This window comes from Mesoplodon bidens, assembly GCF_964165515.1.
Source record: "Mesoplodon bidens genome assembly, chromosome: 5".
Classification (NCBI taxonomy): domain Eukaryota; kingdom Metazoa; phylum Chordata; class Mammalia; order Artiodactyla; family Ziphiidae; genus Mesoplodon; species Mesoplodon bidens.
In genome coordinates, this window is record NC_138161.1 from 136,676,621 (window position 1) to 136,695,357 (window position 18,737).

Here is an 18,737-nt window from a genome sequence, read left to right on the forward strand (position 1 = left end):
CTAGAGTGCAGGCTCAGTATTTGTTGTGTACGGGCTTAGTTGCTGTGTGGCACGTGGGATCTTCCTGGACCAGGGCTAAAACCCGTATCCCCTGCATTAGCAGGTGGATTCTTAACCACCGCGCCACCAGGGAAGTCCCTCAACCTTATTTTTTTAAGTCAGTGGATTTTCTAACTTTAGGGTATGTGTTATGGTTATTGTTGTTCATAGGCAGCCTTTTATTTGGATGGAATTTTATGAGGAACCCCAAGATATAAAAGCTAAAAGAGAGCAGCTCTGGCTCCAGGTAGGATTGTGGGAGGAGAATTGAACTTTAATCATCCTAAGGTAGAGAGTGGTAAGTCCTAGAAGAGGAGTAAATAAAAGAGCAATGGGATTTCAGAGACAGTGACAGTTGAGCTGTGTCTGAAAGGATGTAGGATTTCCAAGTGCCAAGGTGAAAAGAAAAGCTGTTTAAATGGAGGGAACAGCATATGCAAAGGCCCAGAGAGACAGTGATACATAAACAGGAATCAGTGCCCAACTACATTTATCAGAAACCAAGGACTGTGGAAAAGTATGGGGAATAGGGTTGGGAAAGTAAGTGGGATCCGCAGAGGATAATGAAGTTCAAGTATCTAGTCAAGGACGCAGCCATGATGGAGGCCTCTGGTCTCACCACTCGACAGTACAGTAGTAGCAGTCATGCGATTGTACTCCAACTTCTTTTAATAATAAGCAGGATACACTGCTTATTTGGGTTCTCGGCGCATATAGGACTATTGATAAAATGCAGTATATAGGAGGCCTGAATCTGGATCCATGTACATCCAAAAGGCAAAAAAATGTCCCACAGAAAGGGTAAATGCACTACTCAGTCACCTTTGGAACTAGTCCCTGGTGCCTCCGCACCAAAACTATTGTAACCTAACTCTCTAGGCCCCAAGTCACACAACCAAGTAGTCCTTAAGTCAACCAATCCCCAGGATTTGGAAGGCTGAGGAGAGACAGCACCGGTATGTGCTCACCCTCCTCTGTGGCATTCTCTCTCTATCTAAACTTTGGGGCTATCGATGTGGCAGATGCTTTGAAAAAAAGATTTGCAAATTGTAGGAGGCTACCCATGGTGGGTCATGGAATCGTTTCAGTAACCTAGGACCGGCATTTCTTAAAAAGAGAAAGAAAGAAGTACACGAGAATACCATATTAGAATAGGATAGACTATTCTGTGGTAACAAACGCTCCCCAAATCTCAGTGGCCCGTCAAACATTTTTATTTCTCTCTTACTTAAAGGCTGCTAAGGATGCAGGTGACCCTCTAGGGCAACAGACCTCCATGAGGCAACTCAGTGATGCAGGCAGCTTTGATCTGGGGCTCCACCAACTCAGCCTGAGGCTTCCTGGGATCACTGTATCAGGGAAAGAGTGAGCTGGAGGTTTGCTGGCTTCCCATGTTTCAGCATAGAAGTGACACTAGTCACCATGACCACAGCACATTGGCCAGCATTAGTGATATAGCCCCACCTACTTCAAAGAAGCCGAGGCACCTTCTTCAAAGATGCTGGTGTACCTGAAAGACGAGGAGACCTGGATATTAGTGAATCCTAGCAATGCTCAGGAGAAACATATAGAAGACAGACTGAATGGCATGGGATAGGATAGGATAGGGTAGGGTGGGATAGGATAGGATGGAGAATAGGACAAAGAATAAAAATAGGAATAGGAATAGACCCAAGTGCATCACAGCAGTATTTTTACTTTTATGACTCGGCAGATGTTAGGACACATACTGAGAAGCAATTATGAAATGTATTTCCAGGTAAGGGTTAGAGGGGAAAAAAAGTTTGAAAGTGACTGCATCTGAGAGAAAAATGTGCCTGGAGAGCAGAATGAGATTATTTATGACATGTGACCCCGTAACAACAAAGGGCTCTCCTCCTATGTCCTCTCAGTCAAAGTAAAAAGAGTTTCTAATGTCTCCTGAATGGGGCTTCATTCCATAGCTCCAAACAACCCAGGGTCACATACCCTGATTCCCATATGCGTAACTAACTCAGTGGGTTACAGCAGTCAGCGTTGCTGGTGTGTGTGTGTGTGTGTGTGTGTGTGTGTGTGTGTGTGTGTGTGTGTGTGAGAGACAGAGACAGAGACAGAGACAGAGACAGAGACAGAGACAGAGTGACAGAGATTTGTCTTTCTCTATAGTAAGGAGTTCGCTAAATGGCCAGGAAGAGACGGCGTCTTCAGAGTATAGGAAAGTTGGATCGGCCTCAAGGACAACCAGAGCTCAGAGAAACAAATACAATGATGAGAAAGGGCTGCTCTAGGGCGACCTTAAAAACCCGATGCCCAACATGAAAACACCCCCCTTCTGAGTGAGTGCCTCACTCCCATGGAGACAGGTCGTTCCTGTGTCAGGAACCTCGGAATGTAAGTGCTCCGTTGAAACCCTGCTGACATGAAACAGTGAGCAGATCCTCCCTGGGCACCATCATGTGGGGCACAGCTCCAAGAACAGAAGGGAATCTTCTGAGAGAAACTTTGCATTACCTTCCTCTGGGCTCCAGCAGCCAGCAGAAGAAATATTAGGAAATCCTTGGAGCACATGGAGGGGTTTTCATGAGTAAATTGACTTGGGGATATTTGGAATATATTTCGAATACATACAACTCCTCAAAGGACACAGTGAAAATAATAATAATAATAATGTTAACTAATGTTTGCTGAGTGCTTATTATGTGCCCAGACCTGTGCTTTAAAAAGTATCTATTTTTATCTCACTTAATCCCCCCATGAAGTCACTATTGTAAGCTATTTCCATTCTATAGATGACGAAAATGAGGCTCAAAGAGCTTAGGAAATTTGCTTACTCACAGATAATAAGAGCTGTGATTCAAACCCAGCCTGTCTGCCTTTTTAACTACTCCCCCCAAAATAAATAGATAAATACACAGAAGACCTGGGATTATTCAGAAGTAACAGGAAATCACTGGCTGAATTATTTCCCCCAAAAAAAGATATACTGAAGTCCTAAGCCCCAGTACCTCACAACGTAAGCTTATTTGGAAATAGGTTCGTTGCAGATGTAATTACTTAAATTAAGATGAAGTTATAATGGAATAGGGTGGGTCCCTAATCCAGTATCACTGGTTTGCTCATAAGAAGACAGTCCTGTGAAAACTCAGGGAGAACAGCATGGGAAGATGAAGGTAGCAATGCAGTGATGCACCTACAAGCCAAGAACACTAAGCAGTTCTGGCCGTAACCAGGAGCTGGGAGAGAGGCATGGGACAACTTGGCCCTCAGAGCCCTCAGAAGGAACTAACCCAGCCAGTACCTTGACCTCAGAGTCCCAGTCTCCAGAACTGTGAGATAATACATTTCCGTTATTTCAAGCCACCCAGTTTGTGGTGCTTTGTTAATGCAGCCCTGGGAAACAAAGACACGAGGTAATTGCAATCTCTAAATACTTACCTAACCAGATCTAACATAGCATTATGAGTCTCCTCAGTAATGAGAAAATAGAGGCACAAAAAGTTGGAGACTTTTGCTCAAATTGAGAAGCAGTCATGGAGCCAGAACTTCAGCCATCTGTTTGGTGTCTGCCATCAGCCTCCCCATGAAAGCATTGAAGGTAATTTCCTCTTTAGCTTTGTGCTCTGAGAATCCTGACCCATGGAGTCCACATTGAAGTTGTCAGTGCAAAAGTGACTGTTCCTGGCTCCCTAGAGGTAGAAGATGAGTACAGTTATGCATCCCCAGGGGGTCCCTGCCCATGCCCACATGGGGAAGCATGTCCCTCAGGTACGCACTCTGTTCTGGATGTCGAGGGGAAGGGCCCAGCCCCGTGGATGAGCCACAGAGGGCTTGGGCAGGGCTGGCCACCTCCGTCTTAAATGTGAATCCTGGGGTAGCCAGCTGAGGCTCCAATACTCACAAGACCAGATGCAATCAGTGTTGGGGGAAGAAATCAAATAAAAATTTCCCTCTAAACAAAAGTGAAGACTTGGAACATTGAAGCAGAGTTACTTCTCAGAGCCCAGTTCTCCAAAACACCGCAAGGGAGGTGACCCATAAAGGGTCAAAATCACCATGAGCTAACAGAGGAGGTCTGGGTCTTTGGCAGCACTTCTCCTAACAACCAGAAGGCCACGAAAAGCCAAGACCCACTCCATGTGAGTATCGGCAGCATTCGTCTCAAGAACTGTCTTCTCTCGAAACAATGAGCCAAATGTGACCTCCCATGTGGTGCAAATGGATTTAACTGAGTCTGATAGGCAACAAAGATTCCTGGAAATCTGTGATCCCATCCTGTGCCCAAAGGGAAAAATTTTAAGGCCGCAGTAGTAGGAGGAGAAGCAATGGTGGTAAGGGTGAAAGTAATACTATTGTCATCATTGTTTTTATTGTTATTATTGCACTGTGCAGCTCATAGATATTGTACCTCCACATCCAGAGTTCTTCAACAGACAGGATGCCATTCTGCTCTGCATCATTTAGACCAGTGGTTTTCAGGGAGTTCTTAATATACAGACTGCTAGGCCCCCACCTAAGGGGGTCGGGGTCAAGGGCCTGGAAATCTGCATTTTAAGAAGCAACAATGATTCTGACACAGACGAGCAGGTGACCACTCTTGGAAAAACCCCAGGTTTAGACTTTCTTTTGTATTTAGATCCAAGGCTGTGGATCAGATGAACTCTCAGGTTTCCTCCAGCCTCATGATTCCAATATTTCCCCCTGTTTATCTCCTGTCCACTTGCCCTACTTACACTGGCTGCTTTGGTATCTTACAACTGTCTTCTTTCCTTTAACCTTTCAACAAACTCCACTGCCCTTTCTCTGTCCCTGGATTGTCTATCTGGAACCGAGAAGCCCAACAGAATTAACATTTGATAGTAAGATCCTATAGATATCACTGATAAAACCAACTCCCGGTACAAATAAGATAGCAAGCACATCATTTTATCGGCCTTTAGTCTGCTCTTGTCCTTAATACTTAATCACCAGAGTTTCCTAGCTCAGGACTTCTAGGGGAACATGGATGCATTTCAAGGCATCTGGAAACTCTCTGAAATGTCACATGAAATTTTACGCAAATGATGAGCACACAAGCCTTCTTTCAGAGATGCCAGTCCAAGGCCAGGGAAGGTTAGGAATCATGGCTCCAGGTACCTTCAGCTCACCTGGCTGTGACATAGGAAGTCCATTTTGATAAATCTAAGCCACATTGCTTGAATTATGGACAGTCCCCAGTTAGCTTAGGCAATTCAGACAGAGCACAATTTACAAATCTAACTAGACCACATCCCCATTCATTAGTAATGTGCTAGATACTAATCACCAAAGATAGAAGATCAAATAAAATGCAGTCCTGGAGGATTCTGGGAAGATGGCAGTGGCATCAACAGCAGTCTCTCAATCTCTCCAAATCCCTACATAAAAATAGGCAGAACAATTTTAAAAAGTAAGTAAAAAATTTTTTAAGTTTAAAAAAAAATAGGCAGAACAATTAGGTAACAAAACCAAAATCCATGGACACATTTACAGCAAAACTAGGGGCAAGTTTTCTCACAGACTCCAAATTAAAAGTGAGGGGAAACAAACCAACAATAGTAAAGTGTCCATTCAGGAGGAAAAAGGAAGCAATAGGGTAACATCTGAGGTAACATCTGAAATCAGGAGAACTGAATGGCCAATAGTATCTCCTGGAAAGTGTAGTTGGACCAATTTGATAAACATCCCTAAACCTGGTGTTGGGGCAGGGAGTGGGAGATGTAGTTTTCTCTAAGAGGAGTAAGTGGAAGGTCCCAGGAAGAAGGACTGAATGGGCTGGAGCTGTCGAGACCCCTGAGAGCTCTCAAAATTGTACACGAGTGATGAGCACATGGGCATTTTTTCAGAAGTCTCCCTTCCAGGTCAGGGCCCTACACTCAGGAGAAATGGCCTTGGAGTGGAGTTAAAATTGAGCTGCATAGAGACAGTAGTGATAAGGGAAAGACAAGGTCCAGATCAGCTGGCGGGTGGGGGGAAGTGCGGTGGGCACAGGAAACAGGGCAGGAAATCTCAGAATGCAAGCCACCATGTTTACCACTATACAAAAACAACAGAAGAGGGAACTCTGTGAAGTCAGAACAGCTTTCCTGAGCCCTACCTTATTCTATAACTTTAGGAAAACTAATTTTACATAAGAACAAACAACAGAAAAGAATAGAAGTCAAATCCCATAGAGACTTATTATAAGGAAAAAAAACAAAAAAGAGGATGAGGAGCAAATAACATCTCTACAAATAATGAAAACATGCCAGAAAGATGTGCCCATAAATAGATCAAAACTATAACATACTATATTAAAGCAAGTTAAAAGACGTTAAAAAAAATGATACGAGGGCTTCCCTGGTGGCGCAGTGGTTGAGAGTCCGCCTGCCGATGCAGGTGACACGGGTTCATGCCCTGGTCCAGGAAGATCCCACATGCCGCAGAGCGGCTAGGCCTGTGAGCCATGGTCGCTGAGCCTGCGCGTCCGGAGCCTGTGCTCTGCAACGGGAGAGGCCACAACAGTGAGTGGTCCGCGTACCACAAAAAAATAAAAAAATCATACTAGCTATGAAAGAATGAAATAAATCAGATTTAGAAAAAACTCTGGAAACAATTTAAAATTTTTAAAAAATATTTTCAGAAATGAATAGTAAATTAGAAAGACTACAAAAGCAAATAAACACAATGGATAATACCTTAAGACAAAATGCAAGTGAAGGGCTTCCCTGGTGGCGCAGTGGTTGGGAGTCCGCCTGCCAATGCAGGAGACACGGGTTCGTGCCCTGGTCTGGGAGGGTCCCACATGCCGTGGAGTGGCTGGGCCCGTGAGCCATGGCCGCTGGGCCTGCGCATCTGGAGCCTGTGCTCCGCAACGGGAGAGGCCACAACAGTGAGAGGCCCGCGTACCGCAAAAAAAAAAAAAAAAAAAAATGCAAGTGAAAAGAAAGAGAAGTTTTTAAGTCAAAAATAAATGAAGAAAAAGATTAAAAAGATTCAAGAGAAAGTGACAAATATTGAAGATAGGCACAGGAGATTGAACATCTAGAAAACAGGAATCCCTGAAAAAAGAGCAAAGCAAGGAAACAGAACAAGTCCTAACTCAAGAGAACTTCCCTGAAATACAACACATTTAACACATTGGGAACTACTCTTTGAAAGAGCACACCATGTACCTGAGACTATCAACTAGGAACAGCAAACATCAGAAAAACCTTAGTGAAATTAATGAAATTTTTTTAAAAGTCCTTTAGACATCTAGAGAAAAAAAACATGATTTATAAGGGAAAGAAAATTATATTTTCATTAGACTTTTCAGGAGCAACTCCGTATGTTAAAAGAAAATAGAAACATATTTATGTAATCAAATAAAGAAAGTATAAGCCAACAATTTTATTTCCAGAACAGAGTTTCAATATATAAAGGGCACTAACTCTTATCAATATTTGAGAACTCAGAGAATGTTTCCATGAGTCCTTCCTAAGGAATATACAAAAGAACAAGCTTCAAAGAATCAAAATGTCTAGAAAGACATTGACATAAGGCCTGAAGGTGAACATTAAATGTACAGTTACCTGTAGTGCTAAGATTACATGAGGTCTGAGAGAGAGTATAGAATGTAATGGTTATATATTCTGACAATGTAAATATAGTACAACTATGAATAGTTCTACTATAGATTTTCTTTTTTTAATGAGAAGTTAGAATGCAGGAAGGATAAGCAAAAAGTTTTAATATATGATGTAATTATTACGGCGGTAGTATATTATGATTATGAGACTACTGTAAGTATAATACTGTGGATAAAACAAATGAGTCATTGTGGAGTATTCTAATTCTATCATCCCCTATGTCCTTGAGAATCAGAAGTTCTTGAACTTGAATCGGAAGTATCCATAGGAGCTCATGAGATATATAATCAGTGGTGTGGTGAAGCTGGTTTACAAGAGCTGGTAAGAACAGATTGTACACATTTGTCCCAACTCCACATTTAATGACTCCATGTTGGTATATTGGAATCAGCCATAATGGGAGTATTTACACCATGAAAATTGGGAAATGCTACAGATCTGCCCTTTTTTAAAGAGAGTCAGTTGTTAAACATTTGCCAGCACCCCATTTTATATTGCAACCTTTGGTGCCCAGGTTGTGCTGTTAAAATATCCTTTCTCACTGAAAAAAAAAAAAAAACCCAGAGAAATTTGGAGAAATAGCTTCTTTGAGGTCTGAAACAGAAATGTATAAGATGAACCTACAACTTGCCATGCAGATGACAAGGAAGCTATCAAAGATACTGGCATCATGTCAATAGGACCCAGAAGCCAATCTGAAGATTCCCATTGACCAAAGAGCTTCAGTTTGAACTTCAACAGTGATAAAAATTGCAATCAAATTCATTTAAATGCATTACTTTATGGTGATATTTAAACAAAGAATCAGTCATTTTCAGAGGGTCATAACCAATCATTATCTGGAAAACTAGTAAATAGAGGGAATAAATCAAACATTTATCTTGCCTTTCCTGTATTGACTATTCCACTGAATATCCCAATAGGACAAATGAAAAGTGTCTCTTTATAAAAGTATTCTACCTAATAAAATAATAAAAAGATAAAATTAGAATTTCACTGTTTGCACACCCCAGTGAGCAAATAGATATAGTTATTACACATCAGTGGCTGCTAAAATCACCCAAAGAGAGACAACCAGATATGATGTGCCTTCTTTAGTCTTGCAGAAGGCCTAGAATAGAACCTGAATCGGATCCAGTCTCTGGATCCAGCTGGCAATTTGCAGGAGATACGAAGGGCAGAGGAACATGCTGGGCTGCACATGAGTTTGCAATCAGCAATTCAGACCATGGGAAACTCCACAGGCCCAATGGCCCAGGTTCTTCAGCAAATAAACTATAAAGAAAAGGGTGGAAGAGGAATCTATAGATTAAAAGGCATAACATTTTTTTAAATAGGCAAGACCAAACTGTAGTGTGCCAGCATGTACATTTAAGTGACAAAACTGTCATAAAAACTCAAGGAAGTGACTTGTATAAAAATCAGGATAGTAGTTACTTTTGGAGAGAAGAAGTTTTGACTAGGATGAGACACCTGAAAAGGGCTTCAAGGGTAGGCGACATAGTTCCGTTTCCTGGAATCTGGAAGGTTTCCATGCCTTATAGTGATCCATTAAAATACACATTAGATTTGTGATGTTTGATGTATCACTTTTTCATTTTACAATCAAAAGATTTTATTTTATAAGCTCCCTCAAGGAGCTTAGGGTCTAAAGAGGAAGATGGAGATATAAACAATCAGCTTTAAGACAGTGTGATAAAGGCTGTCAGGCAAGTATGTATTATACATGTTGCTCCAGATCCGCCATGGAGCTGAAGCGGTTCAGCGTGGCAGATCTGAGATGGCTATTGGGAGGAAGGGACACACCAGCCTGGCCTTGAAGGGAGAGCCATTCTCCAAACAGACATGTCAGTAGCAGAGCCCAGAGACCAGGCTGAAGGGGCTTGCAGTCACTCCTTGCTATCTTATTCCAGGCAGCTCTGCTTACCCCTCAGGGTGTTTATTCGGGCTTCCTTTCCATCCTAGCACTTGTCTAGGGCAATTTCCTTTAAAATGGTAAAGGTTAGGATTGTCAACCAAAGGAACACATGTTCACCCTTGTATGTGAATAGCGGGTTTCTGCCTTTTCCTTTTTTCTTTTTTTTTTCTTCTTTTTTTTAATTGGAGTATAATTGCTTTACCATGTTGTATTAGTTTCTGCTGTAGAACGAAGTGAGTCAGCTATATGTATATATATATCCCCTCCCTCTTGAGCCTCCCTGCCACCCACCCCGTCCCACCCCTCTAGGTCATCAGAGAGCACCAAGCTGAGCTCCCTGTGCTATACAACAGCTTCCTACCAGTTATCTATTTTACACATGGTAGTGTATATATGTCAGTGCTACTCTCTCACTTTATCCCACCCTCCCCTTCCCCCCTGTGTCCACAAGTCCGTTCTCTACATCTGTGTCTCTTTTCTGGCCTGCAAATGTGTTCATCAGTACCATTTTCCTAGATTCCATATATATGCGTTAATATACGATATTTGTTTTTCTCTTTCTGACTTACTTCACTCTGTATGACAGACTCTAGATTCTTCCACATCACTACAAATGACGCAATTTCATTCTTTTTTATGGCTGAGTAATATTCCATTGTATATTCTTGATAGCTTGTTCTTGAAATAGAGTGGCTGCTTCAAAGACAGAACCACACCTTTACATTCTCGGAATGTGCCAGTGCAGAATGGGAAGTCCTCCCTCAAGGTAGAGAGAACAGAGTGATGAAACAGCTTAAAGAAGAGGGCTTTTGGTTGGACTCTTAAAGCCTTCCTCCAACCTGAACCCCAAATACACCTCAGCAAAATTTTTCATCACATACTTAAGCAAGATGGCAAGACAGTGTGTCCAATTACAGAACCCAACATATCCTAAGGAAGAGGGGGAACACACTCAATTCAATTTGTTAGCCCACATTTCCTGTGAAATAAAGCATAAAGGGTGTGAGTTGTATATTGGAATCAAAGAATGATGGGGTGTGTACAATTTGGGGCTATCCTCTACTTGTTCTGTTCATGGGTGCTGAGTAAATACCAGCGTGGGGACTCAGCAAGTCCATAGCAAATGGGACCTGGTTTCCTGCAGTAACATATGGGCTTGGAGGGCAAGGTCAGCTCCCGCTCTGGGATGCACTTACCCTTCCCCAGCCACCTGCCATTGATCCCTGACCATCTCTGGTAGCAAGTCAGCCCTGGAAGTTAAATGTGCCCTGGAAAGGGAGGTAAAGATAGTTTAGAAGAGAATCAAAAAGCCTTCTGATTACACATTTCTTGATCTGTAAAATGGGACTATAATACCCACCTACAGTTGTAAAGAGAAAATAAGATATAGAGAAATGTCTTATAAATAAAAAGATGCAGGCTGCATTCCTAAAAAGATAAATGTGCTTTCCTTCTCTACACACCTCTGAATTAACAAGAATTTTTTCCTGATAAAAAGACCATTTATCAAGCTTATACATACAAACACATGCAAATGCTCCCAATAGGCACAAAGTCTTCCTACACAAGCCAAGATGCGATGCTTCATTATTCCACTCTCAGGTGTAACATTATCAAGACTGTATCTTGTTGAACCAAGTTGCAGACCCATCCTTCAGGGACAAGTTGAAACAATTGGTATTAGTCAGGTCTGGGTTCTGGGCAAAATGGGCTTATCTTATACCTATGCTCACCCTAAAAATGATGGCTTTATGGACATAAGAGGCCATGTTCTTTTTCTTCCTATTTAAGATCTAAATCTCACACGGAGGGCAATACTCTGGAGAGAGACCACTGTGTTCCATACTTTCCTGATCATCAGTTGCCTGGGCCATTGAAAATTCAGAGTCCCAGGCCACTTCCCAGACCTGCCAAATCAAAATCTCCAGAGCAAGACTTGGACATCTGAATTTTTAACAAATGCCAAGATGGTCTTCACGATGAGGCATGTTTAGAGAAAGCCAAGATAGAACATAGCTCTTCAGTGTTCTGAAATCAAAGACTTTTCAAGAAGTCCAGGAACAGGGGCGTGTTAGTCTTCTCAGGCTGCCCTAACAAAATACCATAAAATGCTGGCTTAAACAACAAAAAGTTGTTTTATCACAGTTCTGGGGACTGGAAGTCTGAGCTCAGGGTGCCAGCATGGTCAGGTTCTGGTGAGAACTCTCTTCTAGGCTTGCAAACAGGCACCACCTCACTGTGTGTTCCCATGACCCCTTTGTGGACATGTGGAGAGAGAGAGAGCAAACTCTCTGGATTCTCTTCTTATAAGGACACTAATCCCCTCAGGAAGGCCCCACCCTCATGATCTCATCTAACCCTAATTACCTCCCAAAGGCACCATCTTCAAATACCATCACAGTGAGGGTCAGGGCTTCAACATGTGAATTTTGGGAGAACACAAATATTCAGTCCATAGTACAGGGCAATGGGGCTTACTCCCTTCAAAGGGGCAGATGTTTTTTGTGGAGCTGGATCTTTGCTTGGGGTTTCTGCATCTGACCACTCTATGTAGGACCGTGTTATGAGAGGCATAGGCAGGAGCAAGCTGTGCACTCATTGGTTTTGGCAACTTACAAGGGACAAAACATGAGGACTTAGAATAATCAAAACAGAAACTAACAAAAGAGAGAAATCAATGTCACCACTATTTTGGATGTTGGTTCAGTTAAGCACTAAATTTAGCTCTGGACCTGCTGATAGCAGATGCATTTTCTCCTTTGGTCTGAGTTAATTGTCTTTCCTATTTCACACATGTTAAATTCTGGGTAGAGTTCCAGCTTTTACTTACATCTCCTGAACCAGACTGCTCTTCCCAAACTTATGCCCTTTAAAGATGAGAAAAGTCATTGTTTTTTTCCCCCCCAGAGCTTAACATTTCATTTCAATGCATTTCGAGCTTATTAGAAAAGCAAAACTAGCTGTACCAGAAATACCCAATGGGGAATCTCTCTCTCTCCGAACGTATACTAGAACCTGATAAGAAAAATAACACATTTTGCAAAATCGGCAGTTGGGATTTCCTGTAGATCAAAAGAGTTTTCTTACTTTTTAATAATTCAGGTAATCCTGGAGATCCAGCCACTTTCCAGATACTGCTCAGCAATGAAGAACTCAGAAAGTCACTGAGCCCCCAATTCCAAATAAGTTATCCAATTAGATGAGACTTGTTACTCAGTGTCTCTATACCAGCAGGAAGGTGCCCAATGTGGTGGAAACGTCTGGGGTCTCGGGCCCAGCTCTGCCAATAACTAACTGGCTGTGTTCCACTGAGCAATTCTTTTACTCTCTTTGAGCCTGTTTTCATCATTAATTCAACAACTATTTCTTGAACATCTAAAATACGCCAAGCGTTGTATCCAGCTGAAGGGGACAGCCCTGCCCTCAAGGAGACCACCGTCTAGAGACAAGGGAGCTTTCCATTCTATAGTGTAATTGTTAATTTCCTTGTGTGGGTACTTCAGTAGTTTAGTGCATAATATAAAAACATGTGAGTATATGAAGGAACAAATGAATGACTGAATGAGTGAAGCACAAAGTTGTTTTCTAACCACTTTATTTTATGCCGTTACCACATGGTCCCCTTTCTCTAATAACCTAGGCCCAAGAGATCTATCTCTGACTTGACCTTCCTTAGACTTTTATCCTCAGGAAATCCTCATTTGTTGGCTGTAATCTGCTCCCTTCATTCTTCCCTTGACACAGTTACCCAGAATCCACCTCCATCACTCATAATACCCCTGAATATTTTCCTAAACTATAAATTCAACGAACATCCACTGAGCACATTGTATATGGCAATCATTGGGCAAACCAAGACGTTGGAGAACGTAGACTCTGGTCCACGTCTGCCGTGTCTGCGGATGGTGCTTACACGTTCCGTTCACTTTTTTTTTTTTTTTTTTTTTTTTTTTGTGGTACGCGGGCCTCTTACTGTTGTGGCCTCTCACTGTTGTGGCCTCTCCCGTTGCGGAGCACAGGCTCCGGATGCGCAGGCTCAGCGGCCATGGCTCACGGGCCCAGCCGCTCCGCGGCATGTGGGATCCTCCCGGACCGGGGCACGAACCCGCGTCCCCTGCATCGGCAGGCGGACCCTCAACCACTGCGCCACCAGGGAAGCCCCCGTTCCATTCACTTTTGCCACGCGGTGTATGTGTCCTTCCTTTGACTTGCCGCTACTGAGACGTCAGCACAGCCAGAATGGCATCATGAGTTTCCTAGAAGAGTCTCATGTCAGCAAATTCTCCCACCTCTCACCTACTACCTGACTCCAGCCCCCCAAACAACAATGTTTAACCCAAATAGCTATTTGTGGTGTAGGAGCAGCTCAAATCTTCCAACCACTAACTAGCCTGTGACTCCCAATGCTGCAGCAAGTGCCAGGAGTGCCACTCGCTCATCTCTACCCTCATATTATTTCCTTTCTGTTATTTGCACAATAATTGACACACCACTCTCTCCAGAAAGTATTGCTTAGAAAATAAGGTTTTTAAATAAAATAGCATTTGAATGGCCTGTGAAAGTGTAACACCTCTTTTCCATGTTATTTCAGTTAGTATCCATGGCAATGCTTGAGGCTCACAGGGGTCAATCACTAGACCACAGGTCATAGAGTCGGTGAGGGGCAGAGCTGGCAGTTGTGCCCAAGTCTTCTGAGTCGAAAATCCCAGAGCTTGTCCAGAGGGGCCAGATGGTAGCCCATGTGGTCCAGGCCTCACAGTCACAAAGAGCTACAAAGTAAGTCATTAAGTGTTAGCCCCAATAACAAGACACATAAAGTTGAAGAGATACCTCATCAGGATGAAAAGAAGAAAATGTGCCTTGTGCAAGTTTAAACTTGTGTTTTCCTTTTGTGACATGATTTTGGCATTTTGATTTTTCATTATATTGAGAACCTCAAACAATGGAAGTTGCCCAAGCCTCTCTTAAACAACAGACTTCATGTTTATTTACACAACATTGCTAAAAATGTTGCTTACTTGCTGTCACTTTTCCATCTGGAAATAAAATTGCCTGGATTTTCTTTGATTTATACTCCAGTTGTATTTTATATATATATATATATATATATATATATATATATATATATATATATATATATATATATATATATATCGACCACCTCACCTCCCTAAAAAAAAAAAAAAAAATTTTCCCTGATCTATGCACACCATAAAACCTAGTAAGACCACATGCACCCTGCCTGAGAGGGTCCGCAGCTCACCAGCAGGGGTGCTGTCTGCAAGCTTTTCTCTCTAGAGAACCAGTTGGTCACATGCATGATTCTGCTCTGATAAATTACCTTTCACTAGGGGATGACCGTGGTGGATTCAAATAGCAAAGGGAGCCTCCGGATTATTTAAAATCATCATATCTCTAGGCTTCAATTCTTTCATCCCTAAAATGAAGGTAATAACACTCTGTAATAAAAATTAGTGGCAAATCATCAAGGGCTTTCCAGAGTTGTAGATAGACTTACAAGATGTTGCAGGGAATGCCAGGCTCTGAGCTTTAATATCTTCCCTGTCCTTAACTGAGCACAACAGCTGCTCATCTGAAAAGAGTCGTCAAGTTTTCTATTCGTAGTTGCAATTACAGACCCTCTTAAGCATCTTTTCAGTCGCTCTCCTCACATCATAACTAGGCTGTGTTCATGAGCCTCACCTGCTTTGTCCCCACTGTGGTGGTGAGTGATTTGAAGCCAGAGACAACCAGATTCCTGGCCCATGTGGGCCGCATCCTCCTGTCCCACATGCTCAGAGCATCCCAGGCATGACAGATGGTGTCACCATCCAGCGGTGGGTGGGTTCCAGTAGAGCCATCGCCTAGATTACCTCTTGTCTTGAGTGCCTGGGGGTGACTGTACATCCTCACAAGCTGATGGTAACTGCTTTCCATTTTGTTTTCCCTTTCCCTATTTATTAGAGCTTTTCAGAAAGTTGATGAGGTGACCTATTCTCCAGAAGAGGAAATAATACAAAGCTTAAAAGCTGTTTCTGATAGAATGGTGAAATAATTTCACTAGTTTCCTTGGAGGAAAAAAAATAAATAAACAAAGCAACCTGAGGCAGCCTCTAGGGATTTCATTATTGATAGATTTGGAGGGAAACATAACGGCTTTAGATGAACAGGTTTTCCTTTTAACTTGTTAGAGCATTTCGGGATGAAGAGAGGGGAAAGACAGGTGCTAGACAGTAGAATAAACCTGGCTCCACCTTATTTACATTATTTCGTATGGAGATGCATTGATGTGTGAAGTGTAAAGTGACTGTGTTGAATAGTGAAAATAAAGTATTTTGGTAAACAATCTCTGTTCACTACCCAGTCCTAGAATGAGTGAACGTTTTATGAAATACCTCTTGCTTCTTTGTGACAATTACCTCTGGTTTAAGCTGTGTGTGCGGTTTTAGGAAAACACAGTCTTGTATGCTGCTATTAAAGTCATTCAGGTCGAGGCGCCATTTCTCCATGATTAAAGACCACGAGGAGGGCTGGGAACGTGTGTGGAGCAAGGAATATAGCTAGCCATTTTTGCGGGCCAAATTACCTCCTAAATGAGGGAGTAGGCGATTTAAATGTAAAAATAACTGTCTCTTTCGTGGCATGCAAATGTTTGTGCTGTGTAAGAAACTAAATCCTGGCTTCCTCTTGGCAAGTATTCCCTAACAGGCCTCGCAGATATCTGAAACCAATTTTAACCCACTCTGGTCCTCCGCTGACCACGACATTACCTGAATGGTGCGGCCCAGTTTCCAGACTGCTCACCAGTCCTCAGGCCTATGGGGTGAGTAAATATCCCGAGAGGGACAGGCATGGTGAATATTGATGAGCCTGGTAACCTCGGAGCTATTTCTTCCCAGCATGAGGAGGAAGCATTTTTAAAATTCACGGCACAAAGGATCATCTCCCTTCTCTTTTCAGTTGTTGCTGATGTGGGCTCATTCTTCTTTTTAAAAATGCAATTTTTTTAATTGTGACCAATATTTTTAACCATAAAATGAATTTAGAAAGTATAAAAGAAGGAATGTGCCCTCACAAAGTGCTGTGTTTTGAGGTTTAGAATATTAGGCCTGTGCTTTATAGCTCAAGGGGGTGGAATCAAAAATGCTGAGAAGCAATTAGAATCCTTTTCAGTAAATCAGAGTGTCAGGGATTGGCGAGGAACAGAATCTTGGAGTTTGTGGCACCCTTGGAGGTTGTCCAGCTGGCTGACCCCTTGTCTAAACAGAGAAAAAGGCGTCTCAGATCTCAGACGTGCTCAGGACACCACAGCGTGAGCCAGTGGTTCTCAAAGTGTGTCCTCAGACCGGCAGCCTCAGCATCACTTGGAAACTTGTTAGAACTGCAAATTCTCAGGCCCTACATCAGAACTCTGGTCTCAGGGGCCCAGCATCTGTGCTTCAACAAGTGATTCCAAGACAGGCCAAAGTTGGAAACCACTGAGCTGAGGTCACCTCGCCAGGGTTCATTCTACAGGTAATTTCCTGTGGTCTTCCAAGAACCAATGGAAGAAGAGTTGAGATTTTAATTACGTTCTTTAAGGGAAGCTCTGTCTGAGGAAAACTTTAGTGGCCAGATCTAGTTCATTTCCACCATTATCTGCTATGGTAACTTCCAACCCTTTTTAGCCCTGTGACACTCATCCCAAGAAACGTGCTGTGAGGATATACTTTTCAAAGAAAATATAACAGACATTGAGTTTTAAGAATTTTGTGATAGGCAGGAGTGTTACAAAACCTACATTGAGAATCATTCCGTACTCTGAGGTCACAGGATTCTGCAAACTCCTAACTCCTCTTACCCAGATTAGGCATCCATTCAAACAATCCACTGCATTTTATTTTAACTTCCTTATCCACAGAGGTGCTCAATTAGCACATGTTCCCTTACCCACAGAGAGGGAAAACGTGACATCTGCCATACCAGCAGCTTCAGCTGAGACAAGACAGGGCAGTTAAAAAAGGAAAACAAACATCCTAGTTTCTAACACTGTAGGACTGCTATTGTTTTCTGCTTTTATCAGGAAGTGACCTCTCTTTCTTTCCAAAACCAGGAACAGCTCAAAGGGGATGATGTAGAATGTATTGTAAACCAGGATGAACTGGCCATGAATTACCCGGAGCAAGCGACCTCACCCTGCAGCCCTCCTGCAAGGCCGGGTCTGGACCAGAAAGCTTCACCCCAGACTCCAAGCAAGGAAAACATTTATGAGGGGGACCTTGGCCTAGGAGGCTATGGACTCAAGCTTGAGCAAACTCCGGGTCAATCCCAGCTGAATTAATGGGCGTGAACAGGGCCGAGGCAATCACAGGTAACGCAGGGATCACAGAGGACCAAGCCAAGCCGATGAGGCTGCGTGGGGGAGAGGCTGGAAAATATATGAAGAGCATAAATTGGAGAGATTCAAAACCTTATCACGTGCATCCTCTGGTGCCTGCAGAAATGAGAATTTATTATCAACCCTCTATATTACGCAACTGCATCTAAGTTTTTGACGGCGCCGTTTTTATTAATGAATTGGGTGGGGTGGGAAGGGTGCAGAGTGGAGGGAGGGAGGAGTCTAGCTGCTGGGAGGATGAGACAGATGTGCTGTGTCTGCAGGGTGTTTCTTTTCTGTGTGCAGCTCTCTGGGCCCTTTACTCAGATTTGGGATTCTCTTCCCTTCATTAAGGAGAGTTTAAAAATCAGAAAAAGAGTTTCTGAGCTTAAATGCGTGCCTCCTAAGCTGGAGGGAATGCCCAGTTCTTCAGGAAGTGAGACGTTTTATATGTTTAGAAACTAGGCTCCCTCTCGCTCCGAATGACCCACGGATATTTGCCCACATAAGTGCTTGCTTGATACCACTGCTGACGGCCTCACAGAGCCCGCGGCGCCTGGGGACCCGCTGTTCTCCGCATCCTCTTCAAGTTGCTCTTCCTGCTGCTTGAAGCTGTAGGTGACAGCTTTGTTGCACTCTGCACTAAATGCAGTGCCACTCTTCACCTTGGTAGGACCCCTTGCAGGGACAGCAGACCTCTTCTCCATACCATGTTTCAGCCTTCCTGTCCTTGCTTGCATCTGAGTCACTTCCTGGCTCCGTGGCAGGTCCCTCTGTCTGCTGAGTGATGAGATTCCTTAGCACAGGTTCCTCCCCACAC

At 43.0% G+C, this 18,737-nt stretch overlaps 1 protein-coding gene across 1 annotated transcript in view; it reads left to right on the forward strand.

Moving 5' to 3' along the window:
- SLC9A9 (solute carrier family 9 member A9) overlaps window positions 1-18,118 on the forward strand; it is a 558,573-nt gene extending 540,455 nt beyond the window's left edge. The window contains exons 15-16 of the mRNA XM_081234688.1: window positions 16,279-16,384; window positions 17,654-18,118. Of these exons, the coding sequence (XP_081090814.1) occupies window positions 16,279-16,384; window positions 17,654-17,881 (334 nt within the window). The 3' untranslated portion in view covers window positions 17,882-18,118. The remainder of the gene's footprint in view (window positions 1-16,278; window positions 16,385-17,653) is intronic.
- The last annotated feature ends 619 nt before the right edge of the window (window positions 18,119-18,737 follow it).